This window comes from Diabrotica undecimpunctata, chromosome 2, assembly GCF_040954645.1.
Source record: "Diabrotica undecimpunctata isolate CICGRU chromosome 2, icDiaUnde3, whole genome shotgun sequence".
Lineage (NCBI taxonomy): Eukaryota > Metazoa > Arthropoda > Insecta > Coleoptera > Chrysomelidae > Diabrotica > Diabrotica undecimpunctata.
The window spans coordinates 160,885,178-160,912,373 of record NC_092804.1 but is presented as its reverse complement, the minus strand read 5'-3'; the positions used below and the strand labels follow the sequence as shown (position 1 = coordinate 160,912,373).

Genomic DNA, 27,196 nt, shown 5'->3' with positions numbered 1-27,196 from the left:
TGTCGCTATAGTCATCCACCTAGAGCCCACGTGCTTCTTGATATCATCTGCTCATCTCATTTGGGGCCTTCCTCTGCTTCGTTTATATTCCCACGGTCTCCAACTTATAAGAATTTTGTTCCATCGATCTTCTTTTTGTGTTATATTGTGTCCGGCAAATCTCCATTTCAATTTTGCAACTTCTTGTCTAACATCCCTCACTTTTGTTTTCTCTCTTATCCACTAGTTTCTCTTTTTATCCCATTAGTCTTATGTGCAACATTTGTCTTTCCATTGCTCTTTGGGTTTTGATGATTTTGTCCATGTTTGCTTTTGTAAATGTCCACGTTTGGGAACCATAAGTGAGAACAGGGAGTACGCATTGATTGTATACTTTGGTCTTAAGATGCTGTGGATATCTTTTTTTTTTTAAGAATGTAGCTTAGTTTGCCAAATGCCGTCCATGCCAGTCTAACTCGTCTTTATATATATATATATATATATATATATATATATATATATATATATATGTAATCCTGAACTTGTTCTATTTCATCTTGTCCGATCCTCATTGTGATGTCTTCATCTGTATTTGTTATGATTTTGGTCTTGCTGTAATTCATATTATTAAGGCCTATCTCTCCAGCTTCTACGTCCAGTTCTTTCATCATTTCATTTCACTACTTTTGGGTACAAATGAACCCATATTTTTTTATATATACATGTTATATTTTTTTTTAATGTCCAAAAACTGTTATATGAACTGTTTTAAGTACCTTTTAGGCAAAAAATATTTTTTCGTTGGCTGAAAAAAAACCGGTACTGAAAGGGATAAAAATAATATGTATGTTAAAAAGGTTGTATAATTTATATGAGAATTTTTCTCATATTTATTTATGGGAAATAAATGAAAAAGGAAAGAAACGCTTGTTTATAATAGTGCAGGTGTTTTAAACAAAAACTATTTTAAAACTTAAACAAATGTTTAAAACAGTTCATTAAAACAAAATGTTTAAAATTAAACAACCCTGCCTTTAATACAAGTAAACTATAACAATACTATTAGTTATGGTGGTCTAGATTACCACCTTTTTTGGTTAATAATCATATATTGTTCATAAAGTAACAGTAAAATGATAAGTTTATTTAATTTAACAAACAAAACCTCTACAAAGAATGATATTTCTGCATCTCTACACCCATGCAATCAATAAATCATTTCGTATCTCGCAATCGGCTTTTACAAGAATGTCTTAATGCATTTTATCGTAAAATAATTGTTATAAATAAACATTATACATGTCGGTTGCTAATAGCAAAACGGTTTTTTAAATCAACTTTTAACTAGAACTATGAGGAGGTCAAACAGAGAGCTCTGTAAAAGGCAATAACCTTTTACCCCGTATATTGCATTCTTCCAATTAGAAAATTCGCAATAGAAACAAAGATAATGTTTCATTAATACCATTTAATGTCGATGTCAGAAGCGGAGGAATGTATGAAAAATATTTTTGTACACATTTATATGAAAAGTGTTTAATGCAAAGACCGGATTTAGAAATGAATATGTCATATATATGACAGCGTATATTGTGTATTGGCGAAAACGGGAAGAAATTTAATATTAAGATGAAATAAAAATATTCATGTAAATAAGTATGTATACAAGACAGGTGGATAAAATAATAAAACACAAACAAAAGGATCAACGTAAAAAAGCAATAACAAGTATTAAGAACTGGCTTCATATAAACATAAACACATAATCACTGTATGTGCACAAATAGCAGTAAATGATAACTTATTAAAGAAAAAACGGGGTGTGGCATTCTGGGAGTGACCAATGAGGGGAAGCTTAGCTTTCTTATGGTCCACTCACGAAGCGATGGTGTTTAATTTTAATTATTTTATTAAGAAACACGCATGGGACTGTTTTTACTACTCCACGTAGTGTGTGGTCGCGCGATCTCCCGTTACAGTCATTTCAGTCGTTTTTATTTTATCATACCTCTGTGCGATCCACAGCTCCGTCCATAACCCGCGCTAAGAAAGCTATGCTTCCAAAAAGTGTGAGAATATTTGGTAGATAGAGATGAATTATAAGATTGGTGGGAAAGTAAACAGTTATACAGGCAGAATACATAAACAACAAATACAAAAATAACGAATCTTACACATATCCTTACACTAACTTAAAAAACGGATAACTACTGTTAAGCTGATTCTACATGAGACAAAAAAACATTTCACTATCTACATCTGCTATGTATATAGTAAGTAGACTCTATTCACTGAACTCAGTCTCAACTGTCTAGTAAATTTAGTAATTAAATTTTGTGCTATGTTGGTCAAACTTCCAGAGTTCCACTGGAAGTAGCTGGAAGATCAAGCATACTTACTCATAGCCGATATTCATTATAACTCATAAAATAAAAAATTATTCACATGCAGTGAATAACTGCATTCATGAAAACAATAAAACAAAGGTATAAATGTTTGTTTTTGAAATTTTATAGTTGTTTATAGATTAGTATTTACAAATGGAAAGTTTTTAATGAAAATGAATGAATATACACATCATAAAATCATTGAAACTCAAAAAATTTTATTTCATAAAAAAAATATAGAAAAATCATGTCATGCTGATGAGCTGTGCGAAATGAAGTACTATTGCATCGTTCTTTTTTATTTCTTCCATTTCTTTTGACTAGATGGCCTTTTAACAAATTCTTTAACAAGTCAACTCAAGGCATGTTTGGTGGATTTGCCTGGTTGAGAGGCAAATTGTTCTTCGTAAAGCTGCAGAGGTTATATTTATACACTTCTGATGTGTTTATTCGATATTAGATATCCCTCGCCTAGCCAGCTTGGCTATCAGACTGGCCAAATTTTTTAAAGTATAAAAAAAGTCAATCAAAAATAAAACAAGAAAAGAGAAATCTTAAGAAAAAAGTTGATGTCAAAAAAGCTGAAACTAGTAAAAGAACGACAGGAACCGTAGAAAAATTGGCTACTAAAGCAAAGAAATGACCTGTAAGCAAGAAAGCTGGAGTTAGAAACTTACATTTTGTTGATTCTGAGCCCGAAAGTTATGATAAGAGTAAGCTTTGTGATGACGATGAACTAGATAACGTAGATCTAACATTAGAAAATGAGGAGTGTTTGGTGTGCGTTGAATTCGGCCGAAACAAAGACATTTGGTACCGGTATAATATGTTCGAATTGAGGTTATTCAGAATGTAGTGGTTGGCACTCCGCAGTTAATTATCTTCTTCTTCTTAAAGTGCCTATCCGTTCCGGATGTTGGCGATCATCACGGCTATCTTTACTTTGTTTATTGCAGCGCGGAACAGTTCAGTGGTAGTCGTGTTATACCACTTTCGTAAATTTTGAAGCCAGGAAATGCGTCTTCTTCCCGGTCCTCTCTTACCATTTACTTTCCCTTGGAGAATCAGCTGGAGAAGGCCGTAACGTCCTCGATTTCTCATTACATGTCCTAGATATTCCAACTTTTTAGTTTTGACGGTCATGAGAATTTCATATTCTTTCCCCATTCTACGCAGGACCTCCACATTAGTAACTCTGTCAATCCAGGATATACGTAAGATGCGCCTATAACACCACATTTCGAAAGCTTCGAGCCGATTCATAGATGCAACAGTCAGTGTCCATGCTTCCATTCCGTAGAGCAGAACTGTGAATATGTAGCAGTTCAATAGACGGCATTTTGTTTTTAATGATATGTCTCGACTGTTGAAAATGGTTCTCATTCTAACGAATGCTGCTTTTGGTTTTATTATTCGCTGTTTAATTTCTGTTGAGTGGTCCCATTGGCTATTTAAATTGGTGCCTAGATATGTATATTGCTCGTCTCTTTCGATATTCTGTTGGTTGATTGTAAGTTGAGCGTTTAGTATTGGTTTTTTACTAATTGTCATAAATTTGGTTTTCTTTATGTTAAGAGCTAGTCCGTAACTGTTGCTGACTTCTGTTATGCGATTTGTTAATATATGTAAGTCATTCAGAGTATCGGCAAAAACTATAGTGTCATCTGCATATCTAATGTTATTCAACCATTCACCGTTTATTAGTATTCCTTTGGCACAACCGTCTAAAGCTTCCTTAAATACCCATTCAGAATAAATATTGAACAACAATGGGGACAAAATACAGCCCTGTCGTACTCCACGTTCTATTGCAATTTTATCAGTTAACTGGTCTTCTATTTTGATTTTGGCCGTTTGATTGTAGTAAATGTTTCTGATAATTCTAAGATCTTTGTTGTCAATTCCAATTTCTTGCATGAGAGTCATTAATTTGTCATGTTTTACTCTGTCAAATGCCTTCTGGTAATCTATAAAGCATACGTATATGTCACAATTCACATCCCCGCATCTCTGAAATAGCACCTGTACAGCAAAAAGGTCCTCCCGTGTTCCCAGAGCATCACGAAATCCGAATTGTGTTCTTGTTAGTTGTTCCTCACATTTTGTATATATTCTTTTATGAATGACCTTTAGAAATGTTTTAAGTAAATGGCTCATAAGGCTTATAATTCTATAGTCTTCGCACTTTCTCGCATTGGGTTTTTTTGGAAGATTTATAAAAGTTGACACTAACCACTCTTGGGGAACCACGCCCGTATCATATATACTGTTAAATATATTTGTCAACCATTTTATGCCATCATAGTCCATAAGTTTTAAGAAGTTAATTATAGTCAGACAGAAAATAAAATTATCTCTTTAATCTGTTTTTTTATTTTGTGTTTTAGAAATTTGTTTTGTTTACAATATTTGCCTTATTACAATATTTTTTATTTTTCGAATGGAGCTTTATTAAATTTTTGCGCAGAATTACCCCGTATTTGGCGAAATACCGCGCAATGACAGTTTTTAATAGTAATTTTTTTTCTTCAAAATCCGTAAAACCTTTTTTTATGGGAATATCGTTCCCAATAGATACAAGTTTCAGTAGTTAAATTATGGAAGATTGTGTGCACATAGGAAACTTTTTGTAAGTATTTTCCCTTAGATTAGAATTCTCCCGGTCTCCTCTACGTATAGGCTTTAAAATATTTTAATGAATCTACATCAAAGAAGAATCTGGTGAGATAGGTATTAACTTTTTTTGATGTAGTTCTTTAATGTCAAAAATTGTAATACACGATGTCAGAACTGAATTTGTTGTAGTCAAATATTCTTTTTCGTACACATCAAATTGCAAACCCTTTATTGTGGTCAATAGTTTACAAACCATTTTAATCGGTCATGTCAATTTAAGGAAATGTCCCCAACAAGTTTCTTTACTGTCACAGAAACTTCAATCCTAATATGGTAAAATCCAATCAGTTACATCATTTGAAATATCCTAAATACGGAAAAATGAAACGACACTTCCCATTGATATTACAAATGGTGACTGGCTCGGTACGACTATGGTTAGGAATATACGGCGAACTTCGAGAGAAACCAATCTCGCAAACCGTATCAATGAGTCACAATTTGATAAAGCTATAAATCGTTCATTTCCTTGTCAGTAACTGGAACATACACACTTTTAACAACCGACCATTTTATGACTTACTATTGGATACAATTAATAACCTGCTCTACAATTTTCATTTTATATCAAATCTAATTGAATTGTTTGAGAGATTTATTGACGGACTGAGGCGATATGATTGAAAATATGTTGTAAAAATGTTTTTAGGTCAGTTGGTATTGTCCAGTCGTAATGATATTGCTAATAAAATGGAATGCTATTGGTAGATTTGATGCTATTTCTTTATTTTATTTTAAAGAATTGATCAGATAAAATCAACTAGGTATATAGTATATAGTACAATTACTCAAGCATTTGGCTACCATTCGATAGAGGGACAAATTCAAGCAAAAAATGTTCTACAAGAACGTTTTGCACAGTCAATACTTTTTTGAGCCCAAAAAAATAATTTTTTAACGACTTTTTGAAAATATATCAAAAACAAAATTTTATAAAAAAAACGGTTATAAGACAAACTAATTATAAATAACAAAGATATTGATATATTTTTGTAGGTGGTATAGAACCTGAGTTATCACTCCTTAAAGTTGAATTTGATTTGGATGAAAGCTAAAGTCGAAATTTCAATGCCATTTAGCGGAAAAATGGAAGGTTTTTTGGAAAAAACTCAAATTAAACTTTTGGCCGGGTGTACGGAACCCGTTAGAGGTAGATCCAGCAATCCGTCTAGGCGAAGGAGACTCCAAGGTTAGGTATCTACCTAAAATCTCCAGTAATTGTAAACAAATAAAAAAATGTTAAAAGACATGTTACACACTCTATGAACGACAGAAAATACATAAAAATTACCCCCTTAGAAAAAGCCCTAGAACAGGCCGATACAGAAGATACGATGATAAAAATTATGCGAGAACTGATGCACAAAAATGAGGAAATGATGTGGAAGAGCTGAAACAAATGAGAAAAAAACAAAGAGAAACGCCTACTCAATTAATAGAGATAAGAAAAGAAAATGCAGATATGAACAAAAAAATAGAACACCTTCATAATAAAATAGAACAAATAGAGCAATCAAGTAAAAAGAAAAACCTTATAATATCTGGCTTAAATATGGAAACAAATGATGACAAAAAACTGAAGGAGTCAATAAAGAACTTTATACTGAAGGAATTGGAATTACCTATCCAATTGAGAAGTGTCGGGAAGATAGGAAAAAAAGTATGCGTAATAGAAGCAGAGAACATGGCTGATAAAATAAATATTATGAAAAGCAAGTTAAAACAATGCAAAGACCGTATTTTTATTAATAATGATCTTACAGAAAAAAAAGACTGTACAAAAAGAAATAGCGAAATGGCGAAAGAAGAAAGAAATAAGGGAAATAATGTCAAAATCGGGTACAAGAAACTGATCGTAAATGAGAAAGCATGGATATGGGATGAGTATAATAAATTATGCGAACCTGGCAAAGATAAGCATAAAGAAAAAAACTAACAGTTTGTAAACACGCTGTCGGATTAAAGGAAATTGACGAGAAAATATGATAAACGGACTAGAGACTAATGATTCTGGAAAAAGAAAAAATGAAAGGGAAAACCAAAGGAAAGAAAACATAAATATAGATAGGAATATGACCCTCAAAGGAAAAGCAAGTCCACCTTTAGAAACTGAGAAAAGATACGTGGATAACATAAATGGGGAACAAACATTTAAGGAGATTGGAGATGAAGGAGGAAGTGAGCTGAAGTACATACGAAGTAGGAACAGAAGTACATACGAAGTAGGAGCACTAAAAAGCTTAACAAATATCATGGAAAAATATGGATTAGACGTGCTAGCGTTGTAAGAAACTAAACAACTAGGAAATGAAATAGTAGAAAGAGGGAATAACACTGTCGTTAAAAGTGGAGGAGTTAACAGATATTTCGTTGTTGGATGTATGGTAAATAATAGAATCAAAAGATTGGTGGTAGATTTTCAACCGATCTCAGATAGAATATGTTACTTAAGGTTACCTGGAAAGTATAGAAAAATAAGTATTGTGAATGTACACGCGCCCACCGAGGAAAAAAATAAGAAAAATAAAGCCGAATTCTACGAAAACCTAGCAGAAATAATGGAGAAAATACCGAAATACGACATAAAATTAACCCTGGGGGATTTAAATGCGGGAGGAAAAAATGTGAAAACTATAGAGGAATTAGTATAATATCGTCGGTAGGTAGACTTTACGGGAAAATTATTAAAGAAAAACTAGAAACTGAAATAATAGGAAAAATTGGAGAAGACCAAGCAGGGTTCACAGTAGGAAAATCATGCCTAGATCATACGTACACATTAGAACAACTGATAGAGAAGAAAATGGCAAAAGGTAGACCGGTCCATCTGGCCTTTGTTGATCTAAAGAAAGCATATGACTCAATACCTAGAGTCAAATTATGGGAAGCAATGAATGATCTCGGAATCCGACAAACACTAATAAAAGCAGTTAAAGCACTATACAAAGAAAACAAAGTAGCTATTAAATGTGGAAATAAAGCCTACAATCCATTTAAGACGACAAAAGGACTTCTACAAGGCTGTGCTACGTCCCCTACTCTGTTTAAAATATTCTTGGAAAAGACACTCAAACCATGGAGGAGAAAGTGCGAAGGAATGGGCATACCAGTAAGAGACGAATACCTATACACCTTAAGTTTTGCCGACGATCAAGTAGTCATCGCACAAGATGAAGAAGATCTCAGCTTTATGCTCAGAAAACTAGAAGAAGAATATAAAAACAACGGAATGGAAATAAACTTAGAGAAAACCGAATACCTAACAACAGAAAACAAGGATATGAGAAACCTAGAGATAGACGAGGGAAGACAAATAAATGGAACAGATAAATTCAAGTATTTAGGAACCATAATATCGAACCAGGGAACAACAGAAGAAGATATAAACAACAGACTGAGACAAACAAGAAACTGTATAAGACAACTAAACTCAGTGTTGTGGGATAAGAACATTACGATAAAGACAAAAAAGAGAATATATAACACCCTGACAAGAAGTATCCTGACATATGGGTCCGAAAACTGGACAATAAACAAGAGAAATAGAGGTAGAATAAGAGCAGTAGAAATGGAGTTCCTGAGGAGAAGCTGTAGACTTACAAAAAGAGACAGAATTGAAAACGCAGAGATTAAGCGGAGAATGGGAGTGCAATCAGACATAATCGACTATATAGAGGAGAAGAGACTATCCTGGTACGGCCACGTCAGAAGAGCGGACAGAGGACGCTGGATAAACAAAATCACAGAATGGAGCCCGATTGGAAGAAGAAAGAGAGGAAGACCCCGAAGGTCATTCAGAGATGAAATCGACGAGGCTATGGAGAAAAGAACCCTGCGAGATGGAGACTGGAATGACAGGGAAAATTGGAGAAAACGGTTGAGTGAAGGAAGACAGTGAAAACTGTGGAAATCCTTAGTAGTAGTAGGATTTAAATGCGAAAGTCGCTAGGGAGGAACTTTACAGGCATATAACAGGAGCGAAAAGTTTACACCAAGAAAGCAACCAAAACGGGAAAAAATTGATATAATTTGCAATGGAGAATAAAATGAAGATAATCAGTACACAATTAGACCATAAGACATATAAAATAAGGTGGATATCACCAGATGGGCAGAGTAAAAACCAAATCGCTCAAATATTAATAGAAAATAAACATGCCAGAGCTATCACAGACTGCAGAAGTTATAGAGGTGCAGATATACCTTTGAGCAAGTCAAAGAATTTACATATCTTGGATCGCTAGTAAACGCAACAACCACGACAAGCAACGAAATAAAAAGACGCATAGCAATAGCAAACAGAACTGTTCGCGGTCTCCAGAAACATTTAAAAAATAAAAATATAAAACGTGCATTAAAGCTTAATATATACAAGACCTTAATAAGACCGGTTTTGATAATGAGGCTGGACCTTATCTCAAAATGATGAAAGACTTCTTGGTATTTTTGAGAGAAAAATTCTTAGAAAGTTTTTTTGGGCCGTAAATGAAAATGGGCTATGGCGTCGAAGATACAACTTTGAACTATATCAGTTATACACCGATTGAGATATTGAGATATTCGTTAAAGTGCAGAGACTTAGATGGGCTGGACACATTGCACATGGCTGGATGTCAGATCACGAATACACGAAGAGATTAAAATTTTCAAAACCAGAGGGCACAAGAAGCAGAGGACGACCACGAAGGAGATGGATTGATCGTGTGGAAGAAGACCTACAGATTATAAGGGTCAGAATATGGAGATGAGTTGTCAGGAATCGACAGGAGTGGCGACTTCTTTGTGAGCAGGCCAAGATCCACAACGGATTGTCGAGCCACTATGATGATGATGATAGAGGCGAAGATTCCAGTAGTGGTCATATATTAGTAATAGCCAAACTTAAACAAGATCTATCTGTAAAACTAAATGTTTTAAAAGACAGAAAGAGATATAACGTGGCCTTACTTAAGGATCAACAAGTGGCAAAGAGGTTAGAAAATGAGATTTACGCAAGATTAGAGGAAGACAACTTAATGTCTGATACATTGGAAGAAAAATGGAGTAAAATCGAAACATCAATGACAGGAGCAGTTAATGTTTGCTCAGGCAATACAGGAGCGAAGGGAGAAGAAGACTGGTTCGTCGAAGAGTTTAAAAGAGCACTAATGCTAAGAAATAAGGCAAAGTTGGAAAAAGACAATAATAGAATCCAAGAAACAATTACAGAACATGAGACGAAAAGGAAAGAAACTAAAAGAATCTGCAGGAAAAAAAGAGAGAATATATGGAAAGAAAATTAAAAACAATAGAGGAGCGTTATATTGGAAAAGAAATAAAAAATTTCTATCAAGAAGTCAAGAGAAACAGACAAACAAACAATTTTTTATAGGAATAAGAAGGACTCCTCCTTGAAAATACTGCAGAGAAATTAAGCAGATGGGCACAATATTTTGAAAAACTGCTAAATAATGAAGAACAGATGCAAAAGAACGAGGCAATGGGCCAATCAGAGGATAATGAAGAGGAGTACATAGAGGAACCAACAGAACTGGAAATAAAGGAAACAATAAAAGGCTTAAGAACGGTAAAAGCGCAGTGGAGAATGGAATCCCGGCGGAAATTTTAAAGGAAGGAGGGGTCACACTGCAAAGAAAGCTATGTAATTTGATACTGAGAGTGTGGAGAGAGAAGAAAATGCCGTAATTTGCTCAATACATAAGAAAGGTGACAGAATCCTTTGTGAAAATTACAGAGGGATAGCGCTACTGGATGTTGTGTAAAAAATATTAGCAAAGATTGAAAAAATACGAAAATGGCATAGTAGGTGAATACCAAGGAGGGTTTAGAGCAGGAAGATTGACAGTGGATCAAATATTTACCTACAAATTGGTACAAAATAACAGTTACGAACAAAACCTAGGACTCCACATGCTCTTCATTGATTTTAAACAGGCGTATATATACAAAGAATGAATGAAGAACGAATACCAAAGGTAATACTAAAATTGTAGAAGACTTATCTAGAATTGTGGACTGCAGAGTGTACAGACACTCGTCTAGTGTCGTGTCTAGTGGAAGTAGTGTATACTCAATGATGCCAACTTAAGAAAAAAATATCAGTGATTGTGTATAAAGTATAATTGTTCAAATACCGTCTATTAAAAATGAACAAACTCAATGTGTTAGACACAAAAACAATACAATAATTATTTGTTTGTTTTTTGATATTTTCCAGTTTTATACCATACAGTACACTACAAAAAACACAAAAAGTGTTACATATTACAAAAATCTGCTATACAAGCAAAATTCAAGATACTAAAATAATTGTAATTATGTAGAAACTTTTTTTACATCTACCACGTTATACAATACATAGAAAAGTTGTGCAGAATTCATGCAGAATTTTAATCAGCTCAAATGTATCAAAGATTCAATTTCAAGTCATATGAAACTAAGTATAAAAATTACTAGCGTTAATTATATATAATTAAATCTGTATTTCAGGTATCATCTTAAATATTTTATACAAAATTATTAACCCAGAACAAGCAAAATATAATTTATGCATAGACATGCAGGTAGCTAGAGTTCAATTTTGTAAGATTTATAAACCTAATTCTGCAAAACAATTAAAGGTCGGAAATGAGGGGTTGTTCAAGGTCAGAGGACTAAAAACAAAAGACTAAAATATTTTCTAGACCAAAACAAATAACTAGGTTTGTATAACAATATCAGAAAGATTTATATTCTAAGAAATAAAACAGGTCAGCACTGAAGTATATTTAACTATGTCTTAAGAATCCGAAGCATGAATTAATGATGGTTTTAACTCACATGTACATGTACATGCACATTTTTTCAATGAATTGTTGTTCGCAATTTTCAAAAATTATCTTCTTTTGTAAACCGAATAGAAAAATAAAATGGTTTATAAAAAGTCTGTAAACAGAGTAGCCTCGTTATATATATATTCCAAAAGAGATTCTCACACTGTGTGATTAATTCAACTTTTAATCACAACGCAAATATGACAAAGTAATAAGTTTAAATATTGTATAAAATGCGTAAAAAATATAAATATTATGATAGTGGCGAAAGTTACAAGTTAGGATAATGTATTAGTGCTTATTAAGAAAATTCCATATATACACCATCATTCCCTTTACTGAAATTACATTAATCATTGAAAGAGTCTAGGGAAATCACCATTTGTACTATAAACATTGAGGTACTATTCGTTAATACCAGCAGTTGGGAGTCTCTACTATACTTCTAAAGAATTGTAGTTATAGTCTTTTCAGACCCCTATACAATATCTTTAAATGTTCACTTCTTCTTCTTCCTATGCCGTCCCCATTAACGGAGGTTGGCGACCACATTTTTATAGGCTTCTCTATCTTTTGCAACGTGGAATAATTCGTCTACAGTCATGTTTGTCCAGTCTCGAATATTTCGCAGCCATGACTTCCTCTTTCTACCTGTTCCCTTTTTGCCATCGACTCTACCCTGCATGATGACCTGCAGAAGACTATATTTATTATTTCTTAGTATGTGTCCAAGGTATGCAGTCTTGCGTACTTTTATCGTTCTCAACAATTTTTTGTCTCGACCCATTCTTCTCAGCACTTCCTCATTGGTGACCCTGGCAGTCCATGCGATTCTCAACATTCTCCGGTATATCCAAAGTTCAAAGGCTTCAATCTTTTTAACTATTTGCGCTTTTAGTGTCCATGTTTCTACCCCGTACAATAGTTGCGACCAGACGTAACATTCAACAAACCTCAGTCTCAGCGCAATATTCAGATTTTTGTCACAGAACAATTGTTTGAATTTTAAGAATGCTGCCCTTGCCATTTCTATTCGTACCCGGATCTCTTGGTCTGGATCTAATTCTGTGTTGATGTAAGCTCCCAGATATTTATATTTTGTCACTCTCTCTATTTGCTGTCCACCAAGAGTTAGTTGTTCATTATTTATTGGACTCCTTGATACTATCATAAATTTGGTCTTAGTTGTGTTGATGTCAAGTCCCATTTGAATGCATTCACTATTTATTGCATCTAGTAAAGTTTGTAGATCTTCTATACTCTCAGCCATAATTACCGTGTCATCTGCAAATCTCATGGTGTTTATGATTTCTCCACCAATTCTTATTCCCTCTTTTCTTTCCCATAAGGCTTTTCTGAATATGACCTGTGAGTACACAAATGTTCACTACAAACTGGAATCTTCCCAGATTTATAGAAAAAAGCTTTTTGAAGCCAATTTTCAAGTCAGTTTAATCCTTATTTTTGTGTTTGCTGTTTAACTTATTCACTGACAATTTTAATTTATACCTGGAAGGTTTACTGAGTTGAATTTACTAACACATCTAGGCCTTCTGTCTACACAGACTTTTCCAAGGAGTTCAACGGAGTGTCTCCTGATATGCTACTTCATAAGCTCTGAAGAATTGAAATTATTAAACCACTGCTTTCTTGGATAGAGAATTACTTAACAAGGCAAAGGCAGAGTAATAAAATAAACAATTTTCTCTTCTATCTCATTTGTGTACCCTTGGGTGTGCTCCAAGTGGCTCACCTTCAGCCACTTCTCTTTAACATATTTACTCCTGTCTTGCTGATCAACTTAAATTAAGCTGTCTTAAGTAAACTGAAAATTGTGACAAACTTCAATATGAGTTACAGAGTTTACAAGACTTCTTTTTTAGCATATAATCAATCATTGCCCCCTTGAATACATTTGCCTGGGTGTTACTTTAAATACAACTCTCCAATTTTCTGCAGCACTTGAATAATCCTGTCAACTGACTCTCGAGTCTTAACTTTACTTAATATATCACCAATTACTCTATGTTATAAAAGAAGAGATCTTTTTACTTTTATAATAGGTATTTTACATGGTAGAGTTGCTTCACCAGAAATACTACATAAAATTATTTATGTACACCTAAAATCATCTACAGTAATACATTGATGTGATTGTATATGTTCTCACCATGAGCCTTAGTCGTAGACTAATACGCACCCTGATGCGCATCGTCCCGCCTCAAAAAATCTTTGATTTTTTTATTGACCGAGTGATCTGAAAATGCCATATAGAAACATAAATATGTGAAATTTTCAACTCTCTGCCAGTCTAGTCTCTGCTCCCAAATAGGGTCTCCTGTACCCTGGGTGTCCCATGCCGGGACTCTGCTCCAGTTCTCTGAACCCTGAGACTCTGTGGCTGGACCTTGTCCACCTCCTAAATGTTGTTTTATTTTATTTCCATGTTAGAAATGTTGAGTATCCACTGAAGATGGAATATACACAGAGGGTATTTCGAATAGACTGTAAGTGGCAATGGGGGAATGGAATACTTTACCAGTATAATTGGCTCTTCCAGAGATACTATAATACTTTACATTTTCTGTTATTTGTCTTGGTTTCATTATTAGATCTTTAGGGTACGTCCAAGATGAACAATGGTAAAAGCTGGTAGTCAAATTCAGATTCCCTGACTCAGACTGTCTGATTCTGAGTGGTGGGTAGGATATGCCCATTATGAAAGCTGGTTTTCTGCTCTCACAGTGTGGAACATTGACTGATCAATGTAGCATGGAACTTACTAGACAACAGGAAAGTCAAAACAAATCAGAAGGGAAACACATCCAATTAATAAGTTAAGACATATTTACGGGCAATCTTTTTCTGCAATTACTTGTTGACAAAAACCAATTTTTCATATATTTCAGAATGAATCTGCACACCTTTTATTTTATTTTGTCAAAAATTAAACACAGACTTACAAAGAACTGGGCGAATTACCTACCACAAAACCCCTATTTTGCTAGAAGAGATATTGGTTGTTACGTTAAGCTAAGTAAACACTATGTTTTCATAGTTTTATATTTACATTATATATATTTTTAACATAAAAATAAAAAAAGTGGAAAAAATATATACTTGAATAATTAAAAATTGCTCAAAATGAATAAAAATCAACACTCATCTGCATCAGGTGCCTGAAACCAGAATGAAATGTTAATTCCAGTAAATGACTGAGTCAAACTAACAGCGCACAGGCTGTCAGCACGCTGGTGCATTTTTGCAAGATTATTTGCACACTGACTTGGCTGTCTGACTCGAAAACCAGTGTTAATCTTGGACATACATTTAGCACTCTTTGTAGACATAAAGCCAGCTTGTACTGGAGTCTGTGCAGGTCAGTTGCCTTCAATTTTTTATTGATTAAAATTTTGTATGAATGTCAAAGCTACAGTTCTATAATGGCTACATTTTAAGTCTACTTTTCTTTCAAATAGGAATGAAAACATATCGTAACTTGTTTAAACCTCTAAAATTACCCTGACGAAAATTAACGAACCAGAAAATTCCCAGCCATAATTGAATTTTCTGTGATTAATAATCAGTTGTGCAAATATAATGCTAGCACAACCAGAAAAATATTCTGAAATGTGTCAAATCAAAAATATTAAAATATATTATAAGATATATATCACACCAATAAACAAAGTTTTGAACCAGTACATCATGTTTCCAAAATAATCTCAAATTAAAACAAGATTAAGATCTAGATAAATATAATAAATATGAATTTTGCAAAAAATTTCTTTTAACCAGCATTTAAAATATGTTTTGACATGATAAGAAATTTGTCATGCTATATTATAAGAATAATTATAGTTTCACTCAGGCCATAAGTAATATATGACTTACCTCGAATTGTTGTTATGAGCAGTCTTAGCATTCCCAAAAGCTTCTAACACAGGCCCGGCACTAAGTATAGTCTGTTCCACTCCACTACCATGTGATCCCTTCTGGCTTAGTGCTGTCAAGTGATGCAATAAAAAATTAGTACTTTCAGTCTTTCCCGAACCACTTTCTCCACTAATAACTATGCACTGATTTTTTCTGTCTTTTAACATGCAGTGATAAGCAGTATCGGCCACTGCAAATATGTGAGGAGGTAAATTAGGTCCTAATCTTCTGTTTTGATACAGTTTCACATATTTTGGATTGTAAATGGGATAAAATTTAAACGGATTTAAAGCTATTAATATAGATCCTACATAAGTATAAATATGTCCAGCTACAAATCTAGCTCTGAGGTTATCCAGTAAAGTTTGTTCATTAAGATCGGGCAGTTGGCATAGATCTGGATATTCTCTATCTTTTGGCTGATAAAGGAACCTATGGAAGTAGTCTTTAATAAGTTGGGGGTCCATCACAAATTGGTCTCTCCACACATAATCATTAACCTTTTCCCTTAAATAAAATCTATAGGAGGAATGATCTGGTCTGTGTTTTGGCCACAGCATCATAAGTTGTACTGGACTTTCATGAGCAGACAAGCTCCTCTCCTTGCACTCCTGGCCAAAATCATCTCCTATTACCTCAGCTAACTCATAGGAAGCATTGTCATTTAAAGATAGCCTCTCAACTATACAAGAAACTATCTCTTCTGATGTCGTTTGCTTGCTAGCTTCAACTGACAGTGCCTCATAGAGAGCTGATAGAGCTCCTACATACACCTGAACGATGTATCTATTATTTTCTGTGCTATGCATCATGATCTTTTATTGGGAACTTTTGGTGAAGAAGTTTGGCAAATATTACACATGTCGTCAGGGAAATTTTCAGTCTATTGTGAGATATTTCAGTTTGGTTATGGGTTTACCACTCATTATGCTTCTATGAGGACACATTCTGAAATAAAGAAAATTACATTAGATCACTGAAAAAAATAAAGCAAATAAAGGATGTCAACAAATTTGTACTTGATAATAGTTACTGATCCATTATTTGCTTAACCCTTATTATATTGATGTATAGTTTGCAATGAAATTACCATATGCAAAATTCTACAACATAAAACCTTATTGTGCCCATTTACAATTTTTACACATACTAGGATGGTATAGCAGTGAGGAACTAATTGACTAAAGTTTAGAGTCAAAAATGGGCTTAATACTTATGGACTTCTGCTACCTTATGTTTTGAGTAAATGAAAATTGAGTTTTGAGTATCAGAAAATTGTGAAAGAGTGTACTACAAAGGAATAACTGGTGTAAAAGTGACTTAAGTTTATGAGAAACTAGGACTGCATCAGGGCTTGATGGGAATTAATGTCATGAATGAATGCCAAGAAATTCCTCAAAGAGATAGACAAGATAAGTCTCTGAAAGGCATTATAATTACTGCTATGACTGATATAAATATGCTGAAAAATTTAAATAAAACAGCAGAACATCTGGAACACTATCTAGAAAAATGAAGTACATGATGATTATGATGAAGATATTGATCTGAAGATGTTTTCTTGTGCCATCTTTAAAGATGATGATGATATTATCATTTAGTTTCTTTCTCTCTATTAATTTTTTTTGTCATTTACTTTAGGCTTTTCTATTTTACCTTTTTTTTAATCTAAATTTTGATCAAAATTTAAGTGAAACCACATCTCAGTTAAAAGGATTTAACCATTATTTGTTTTCATAACCACTTAATACATATTTTTGAAAAATCAGGTATACTGGAAGAAAAATTTATACAGTTTTGCACAGAATCTAATATTATATTTACATATTAATATTTTCTTGTCTTTATAAAAAAACTGTTATCAATAAGTTATTATTTTTTTTGAAGTGCTTTGCTGTTGGACATATTAGCCAGGACCAACAGCTTTACGTGCCCTTAGAAACACAATGTCAGCTCAGTTGAATTAGAAATTGAAAAATATCTGGAAGCTACTGAGCTATTCCTGACACTTATAAATGAGTTAGTTATAGTTTGCTGTCCTCTGTAATACTATCAAAACTGTACGTTTTAGTAACTCTATCTTTAAATGAAGTTCTATATCTTTTTCTTCCAAAGCCTATCCACACAGTTTCAATCTCAGACCAGTACTGAATGAAAAAATTAGGAATGAATTTGTTAGGAAAGGCCTAGGTGTGGCACCAACTGATGCCAAGATGAGGGACCATGACTTAAGCTGATTAACATATTGCGTGCATATATCTGATCCTGAGACTGTCTGATCCTCTACTCTGAACTGAAACTTATTTATTAATAAAACTCCTTTAATACATGTTTATTAGTAATTAATAATCCACACAGTGGTAATGGCACCATATGGCTCACATGTATGTGATCCGCACGGAGCATGTTAAGGCAAGTTTAACACCTAATTATAATCACCCTATGCTAATAAGCTATGGTTTAATATATAATCTAAGTCATCTAAGTAATTGGAAAAAGTAGAGGAGGAAAATAAAATAAAACATAGGTGTAGACAGTTGGACAAGACATGTCTGTAAAGATGATTAATATTGATAAGATCCAAAATAGAAACCTATGAAAAAATGTAATTAGGTAATATTTTAACCAAAAATGAAGTTCTACAAGAAATCCAATATTTAAACATTAGAAAAGCTCCTAGGCTGGACAAAATAACACCCAAGATGATGAAAGAACTACCAGATAAAGGAATCATACTGATTACTCTCATCTTCAATGCTATTCTATGATTAAACTACTGGCCAAAGCTCTTTAAAACCGCTGAAATAATACTAATCCCAAAATCAGGAAAAAATCCAAACGAGGTTTCATCATATAGGCCAATAAGCCTACTACCAAAATACTGTATCCAAAATACTTGAAAGGTTACTGTTACAAAAAATTAACTCAGACCCCAATACGGAAGAATGGATACCCAACCACCAATTTGGCTTAAAAAAAAACACTTGACAATACAGCAGGTTCATAGAATAGTACACACCATAAATTCTGCAATGGAAAACAAACACTACTGCACAGCTGCTTTTCTAGATATTAGTCAAGCCTTTGATAAGGTTTGGCACATAGGCCTGATTTTCAAAATCAAGAAATATTTACCCATTACGTACCTGAAAATGTTAAAATCCTATCTGAGTGGGAGAGAATTCTGAACAAGAGTGAATGAAAGTAATTCCAATAATTTTCCTATAAAATCTGGTGTTCCACAGGGCAGCGTTCTTGGCCCAATATTATATGTGCTATACAGAGTAGATCTACCCTCCGCTAATGTAACCATCACCGGCATGTTTGCAGATGATGCTGTCATCCTTGCAGCCGACGAAAATCCAATTATAGCATCTAACATTCTACAGGTACAACTGAATGAAATCGAGACATGGTCTTACCAGTGGAGAATTAAAATGAATGAAACAAAATCAGTTTAAGTGACTTTTACCTTTGAGAAGAGACCCGTGTCCCCCAGTTTTACTTAACAATATCCAACTTCCCCAATTCTCTAGCACTAAATACCTAGGAATACATCTTGACTCAAAACTCACCTGGAAAGAACATATTCGTAAGAAGCAGAAACAAATTGACCTAACAATGAAAGATCTAAACTGGTTAGTAGGCAGGAAATCGAAACTGAGCCTTGAAAACAAAATCCTTGTATACAAAACCGTCATAAAATCTATCTGGACGTATGGAATCCAACTCTGGGGATGTGCGAGAAAGTCAAACACAGCCATAATTCAAAGATGCCAATCAAAAATACTCTGAACGATAGCTGATGCACCTTGGTATGTGTCAAACCTAACACTTCATGAAGACCTAAGAATCCCATTTGTATAGGATGTAATCACTAAATACAGCACGAAGCACCGTGAAGCACTGGAATCACATAGTAACCCCTTACTCCAACCTCTGCTAGAACACCAAGCCAATAGGAGACTCAAAAGGAACTGGCCAGCTGACCTGAAAAACAGTTAAAGTGCTCTTGTCACTGGAGAAGACCTCACCACACCAATAGGAGCCCCTTTCTCTGCAGCCAGCAAATTAGCTTATAGAACTTTATTTGTGTTTTGATTGCTAAAGATTGTGTCATAATAAAAAAAATAAAAAAATAAGAAATATCAGCAAAGATAATTGTTATTATGCCATTCAAAATCTTAATATTTATGAAAGTACAATTTATAAGGAATGTTATTGAATAAATAAATCAGTACTCATTACTGGATATTCTTAAGATATACCACACGGAGAGGTTCTGAAATTTTTAAAAATGATTTTGAAATTGAAAATTGAAACATCCAGACAAATGTAAAATGTAGTTCTCATTACAATCAATTGTGGTTTAATCTCATGTAAATACATTTATCCCTAATAGAATAGGATATCAGTTCTAAAGTGAAAAATCAATTATAAAGTAGATATTTAGCATGAAAAGCCAATGGTAAACTGACAGCAATTTTAAGACAAACAAGATAAGGATTTGTACCAATTTACCAGGTCATGTACTATAAAATGTTTTAGATTTTATTATTAATTATTTTATTTAAGAATATCGTTACCTGTAAGCATGAGTGGCACAATTCAAAATCTGGTTAGTTTAGACAAGTAATTAAAGTTCAAATATCACAAATTTTCTGATAACAATCCTAATACTAGAAACAAAATAAATTTAAGTAATAAAATTTAAAACCTAACTTTACCCGCTTGTATAAACTTTTTCAGTTTTGAGTTGTACCACTCTTGCATACAGCTGATATAAAATATTCTTTACTTAATTAAAATTCATTACCCTATATTTGATAATGTTAAAAAAGGTTAAAATGATAGTAACAATAAGAGACTACCCAAAAATTAGTGATTGATAATTATAAATGTTTTATGAATTAATTTTGGATCCTGCAAAAATAATTGTGAGATATTTGACAGACTACAAGATATCACTGCTGCTTATTAGAGAAAAGACTGGAAGAGCAGTCTATCATCACCACTAGTTCACCTAATTTGGAATGACATTTTGAAAATGGCTTTTGATTTGGAGGGCAACTTTAAATTATATACTTATTTGATAAAAGAGAAGTAACAAACAAAAAATAGTTTCAGAACAATGTTTCTTATCAAGCTAAACCAGTGTAAGTAATTGTATATACCAAAATATTTTTCGTCTAATTTGGTTATCTAGTAATAAAGTAAAGTAATAATGTTAGATCTGCTTTAAAGCTGTTTTTAATTTTATTCTATCATTGATGAATATTTCCTTGGGGAGCTTACACTTGTTGGGCATTAATGCAGACAATTATATGACAACTTCATGAAAACACACAACTAGAAGTTAAAAATAAGGCATAGAAGATTTTGTGTGCCATTTTTTAGGAAGTTTATTTTACCTTGCAAGAGATGTGAAAGCAATTAAGTTGGGAAATATTTCTGAATTAAAAGATAAAACTAAGCCTAACATACTCCACATTTTGTATTTTACAATAGTTTAAATAACTGCTCAAAGAGTTTATACATTTTCTGTACCCAAGGAGTAAGAGGTTTGATGGCACAATTGTTTTATAATAAATAAACCAAACATGAATCAAATATATCTATCAGGCCGGTTTTAGTCAGTACTGACTTAATACTGTCTACCACTGTGATGTGGTACTAGGGCAATTACTTTTAAGTTAAACTACAGTTCTAATTCTTCAATGGAAATAATGAAAAGACAAACCTCTACTTTCCAACAGGTTTCTCGTATTGATTAATCATATTTCCTGCCACTTTTATATATCACACTTTTTCAAAACCAATAAAAACCCCTTATCGACCGATCAGACTACATTTGGTTAAAACAAATGAACGTCAAGGGGGATGATGAATGCACAAATGTCAAACAGGGTCACATGTTGCATCTATCCTTCATTTCTTACCGGGACACTGTACTGTAGTATTTAATAAGTTTAGAGCAGACAAACCGTTCAACGTCAATGGACTAATTCAAATAATTAATTTATCTAATTTACTACACAATTCCGCGCAATGCCAAACATAATAAACAATCCAAATGGTCTGGAAATCCGCCCATAACACGTCTTCATACACACTTTTCGATTTATTTTACGTACCTAATGACACTTTGCACTACATATTTTTTCACTATTTCTGGAAATTTCTTCACAACCGCGAGGGTTTCGGTTATTTTCGTTAGGAATTTAGCCAACGTAGAGATCCGTAACCACCATTTTTATTTTGTATCTCAAATCAACTTTGCAAAGCAAGAGGAGTTCCTCTCCAGTCGCGTATCAAGGCCAGGTCACGTGACTCTTCGAGCGCGCGAAGTATGAATCACTCCTCGAGTTTAGATCTCGTATTTCTTTTTTTTAATACTTTTCTGCTTAATATACTCACATTGTAAATTAAAACCTTTATAAATAATTACACCAATTTATTTACAACAGAGACTATCATAAGATTACTGTTTTGATAACGAATGTAGTTTGAAACAATTGTTATCTTGTTTATCGCTTTTTGATTAAAAATGAATGAAATATTAAACATTACTAATAAATAACATTATCACATATCTGTATGATTGATATTAGTATAGTGTATCACATAAGTGTAACATCTCTAATATTAAATTTATTCTCAAGATAGACCTTAGTAAAGAAAGAGTTTATCTATTAAATAATTTTTTTTATAAGTTAGGTGTCATATAATATTATCTTTTAATAATAATTATTATTACAGTTTATTTCTATGGGTCGAAATAAGATAAAGCCAACGTGGCGAAAGGGAAATACCTAAATGTTTTCTTTTTCTTTTTCTTAACCCTTAATTTGACAAAATATATTTCTATAGGTATAGGTATTTTTATTGAAACTTATTATGTATGATATATCTTGGCTTAAGTAAAGGATATTTTATAATAATTATTCGTATTTTTCGGTAAAAGGGCCAAGGGTGAATTATATTTAATAGGACAGACACATTACTAAATATTGAAAGATGTTACGATATTTTATTACTTATAAATATTATATATGTACATATAGTATATTATATGTACCTACATATAGTATATTATATGTACATACAGTAGGAGTTACATTTTAAGACGCTTAGAAAGAAGAACTATATAAAATTTTTATAGAAAAATGGTTAATTCTATAACAGAGAATCATAATAAACTAAAATTAAACAGCACTAAAATCTGATCTCGTACCCAGTGATTCTTAAGGGAAAATCATAAGAAAATCCGTAAATAAAATGTTTCGACATTATACCACCTCAGCAAAAACATATATCAACGTACGACTCAAAATAACATCATCAGTTGGCCCTACAGTCCTTCGTGAGCCCTGGCCTGATATCTGAGTTTATTTCGCCCCTTCTTCTTCATCTTCCGACTGGTCTATTTAGTATCATTTTAGCAGGACCACTTTCATCCATTCCGCACAACGTATCCCACCCATCTTAGGTGCTTTATTTTGATGGTTTTCACGATATCTGCATCACCAAAAAGTCTACCTAGAGTTCGAAATTATATCTCCTTCTCCACAGACCCTGCTCGTTAACTCCATATATGGCTCCCAATACTTTTTTTTTTCAAAGATTCGTAGTAACTCTTCATCTCGAGTCGTCATTGCCTATGTGTCGGATCCGTAAGTGAGAACTTGGCATATTATTGTTTTATAAAGTTTGCACTTTGTTGCTCTTGACATATTTCTCGCTCTTAGTTGAGGGCCTAGGCCAAAATAACAGCGGTTATCCACGTAGATAGATTCTTTTTCTTATTTCTTTGGATGTGTTGTTTGTTGTTTTTGCAGTCTACCAGTGACCATAAGTAGCAGAATTCTTCCACCTTATAGTTTCGTATTGCACCTCTAAATTATTTTGTTTCTTTCTTGATATAACCGGTAAATACTTAGTTTTCTGGGTGTTAATCAGAAGTCCGATGTTTTCTGCGGCGTTTTTGATACGTGTGCAAGTTTCAATTGCTTCATTTCAATGATCCAATGATCACGATATCATCAGGATATGCCATTATTTGTATACTACGGGTATGTGTACCCTGTAAGTTTATTCCCGAATCACTCATAACTTTTTCTAACACTATGTTGAATAGCGTGCATGATAGCGCATCTCCCTGGCGCAGTTCTCTGTTAGTTGTAAATGGTTCTGAAATATCCCCTTGTACCCGCACTTTACATTCATAACTTTCCTCATTGTCATTTTAGTCAATTCTACCAATCCTTTTGGTATTCCAAATTCGATCATAGCCGAATATAATTGAGGTCTGTCAACAGTTGTCATACTCCGTCATTTTTTCTAATTAAGTATCAGGGACAAAATTTTGAATGCTGTATTAAGAAATGAAATCTCTCTAAAATGACTCAAAATAATTCATAAGAAAATGAGGTCAAAATAGATATAAAACTACTGAAAGAAAACAATTCTCACCAAAAAGTAAAAACAGAGCTTAACAAGTATTTTACGAAAATAGCTAAAGTCACTGCTAACGGCATAGAGGAGCAGTGGAACGAAATGAAGACATCTATTACCATACTTTCGAATGAAAGTCTTAAATCAAAACAAGAAAAGAAGCAAGAATTGATGACAGATAAAATATTGCAGATGCTGGAAGATCGAAGGAAACTAAATGGTAGAAATAACAATGACTACAAAAGGTTGCATAAGAGTATAATACGGGAAATAAAAAGAGCAAAATAAGCATTGCTGATCTAGAAATTTACGGAAATTGAAACATTACAACGCAGACATGGCGATTTTCATATGCACAAAAAGATTAAAGAGGTACAGCAAGTAGGTCTACTGAAATAGACAATCGGTACGCTCAGAAATAACAAACGAAGAAGTAACTATGGCCATTAAACGAATTGAAGATGGGAAACCACCAAGACCTGGTGAAATCCTTGGTGAAATTTTAAAGCTATTAGAGGCACACCAAACCACAGCTCTTACGAAGCTATTCAATAACATATATGAGACTGGTCACCAGAGCTGTAAAAGATACTTTTTAAAAGTATCTAGATACTTTTAAGATACTTGAGGTAAAAAGTATCTTAAGATACTAAGTATCTAAGATACTTTTTTGTGAAAGTATCTAAAGATACAAAATACCGGAAAAGTATTTAGAGTAAAAATATCTTAGATACTTTCAAGTATCTAAGATACTTTTGAGTATGTAAGATACTTTTAAGTATCTAAGATACTTTTAAGTATGTAAGATACTTTTATGTATCAAAGATACTTAGATGCTTTTCTAGTATCTAAGATACTTAGATACTTTTGTAGTAACTAAGATACTCTTAAGGTATAATATAAAGGTACTCGGTACTCTACTACTCTACAGTAGATTGTCGATACTTTTGTTTTAAAAACATCATTTTAACCCTTTAAATTATCATACAATTTTAGTTTACGCCAGCAGGTACTTTGAAATGGTATACTTTGGGCTTTGGGGTAGATAAGAAATAAAAGACGTTAAGTTATTACAAACTAATAACTATGTATTGAAAACAAAAATCCAACATTAAATTTTCAAAACAATATAAAATAAACATAAATTCGTGTGTTAAAAACAGCATAAGATGCATTATGCATAAAAACAGAAAATTCAACATAATTAAATTTTTAAACACAATAGTATAGGATATAAAAAATAGTAACATTTTGGTAGCTAATAACTAGTTAGTATAACCACAAGCTTTTAGTAAAACTAAATTTTCATAAGTATGATCAGACAAGGCATGACGTCGGGGTTAATTAATAAAAGTTGCAAAAGAAAACATTCTTTCAACAGCTGCAGAAGAAAGTAATGGCGTATTGAACTTTTTAAATAATTGTTCTATAATATTATATTTTTTTAACATTTGTATGTTGGTTTCAGAATCGGCCAAATATTGTAATAGTTGCAGCTCAGCTTGTCGTTTATAATCTAAATCAGTATAGCCAGTGTTTTCGTTTTACGTTTGAAGATCGGAGTATTCGGAGTTAATATCAAATTCAAAGAAGTCGTTTTGCATTTTGTTACTTTTCATTACAGTAGTAATGTTATTTGTACTTACATCAAATTGTTTTAATTGTTCCTCATTTTCCTTCATAATTTTTATAGCTTCTGTAATTACCAAATCCTTAATTTCACTAAGGTCATTTTCGATATTCCTGATTCCTCGAAATGCAGTAAGCCAACGTGTTTTAAATAAAGGATTAGTAACTGCAGCAATTATTGCAGATTGGTTAGTCAACTTAAGAAGTTTTTCAAATCTGGAGTTTAAAGATACTGTCAGAGCGTTCAAAATAGGTTCCACATATTTAAACTTATTGGTTTTAAGCTTTTCAATTTTAACAAACAAGCTTACGATTGATGGTAGAAGGAAACCGTAGTACATATTTTGTTCGCCTTGAAGAATGTCAAGTGCCAAAGCAAACGGTTTTAGTATTTGGCATAATTCTGCTAAATAATTTAGATCAGTATCTCTGAGCAGTATCTCTGATAATGCTGCGGGCCGGCGGGCGGGATGCAAAGAACAATACACATCGTCTCTACCTATACGGTCGGCGCGACAGGTCGAAGCTTGTCGGATCATGAAAAGTATCTATTTCTCAGGTCCTGAGTAAGTATCTAAGATACTTTTTTGTATCTAAGATACTTTTAATATCTAAAGATACTTTTAAAGATAAAAGATACTAGATACTTTTAAGAAATATCTAAAGTAAAAGTAACTTTTAAATGAACCAAAAAGTATCTTAAATAAAAGTATCTAAGATACTTTTAGTATCTTAGATACTTTTTTTATCTTTTTACTAAAGATACTTTCAGCTCTACTGGTCACTTCCCAAAAGACTGGCTACTATCAATATTGATTCCACTTCCCAAAAAAGCCAACGCTGGGAAATATGAAGAACATAGGTTAATTAGTTTGATGAGTCATGGTCTCAAAATACTCCTTACTATTATTCACTAGCGCATATATACACCAAATTAGAATACATAAGTGCAGGGCCGCCGCTACCATGTGTGCCAAGTGTGCATCGCACACGGGCGGCCAACAATAGGGGCGGCCAAAAGCAGTCCACTGATGATAATACTTTTTTAAATCGAAAATAAATTCAAATAATTAAATAGTAATGATTCAGATAATTCTGTGAACTCTAATATGCCAAACAATAATAATTATTCAGTACGTGATAATACTTAAAGGCGTTTCATTTATCATGTATACTTCTTTTTTTCATCCTAATCTAAAAAAAAATCCCAGAAAATATTATTTAGTGTATGAACTGCCGCCCTTTTGCAGGTACAGTCATAAAGCAGTTTCGGGAATACTTTTGAATTCAAAGCGGCTATTTGAGACTTCAGTTATTTGAGAT

At 33.1% G+C, this 27,196-nt stretch overlaps 1 protein-coding gene across 6 annotated transcripts in view; it reads right to left on the bottom strand.

Annotated features, from left to right (window-relative positions):
* Positions 1–22,247, bottom strand: part of LOC140435145 (unconventional myosin-IXb-like) — a 143,018-nt gene extending 120,771 nt beyond the window's left edge. For 3 of the 6 annotated variants that reach the window (XM_072523880.1, XM_072523884.1, XM_072523885.1), the window contains exons 1-2: positions 21,531–22,199; positions 15,749–16,738 (exon numbers count right to left, since the gene is read on the bottom strand). In XM_072523880.1, coding sequence (XP_072379981.1) covers positions 15,749–16,602 — 854 coding nt within the window. In that variant the 5' untranslated portion in view covers positions 16,603–16,738; positions 21,531–22,199. The other 3 variants (XM_072523882.1, XM_072523881.1, XM_072523883.1) reach the window with 3 other exon arrangements.
* Between the last annotated feature and the right edge of the window lie 4,949 nt (positions 22,248–27,196).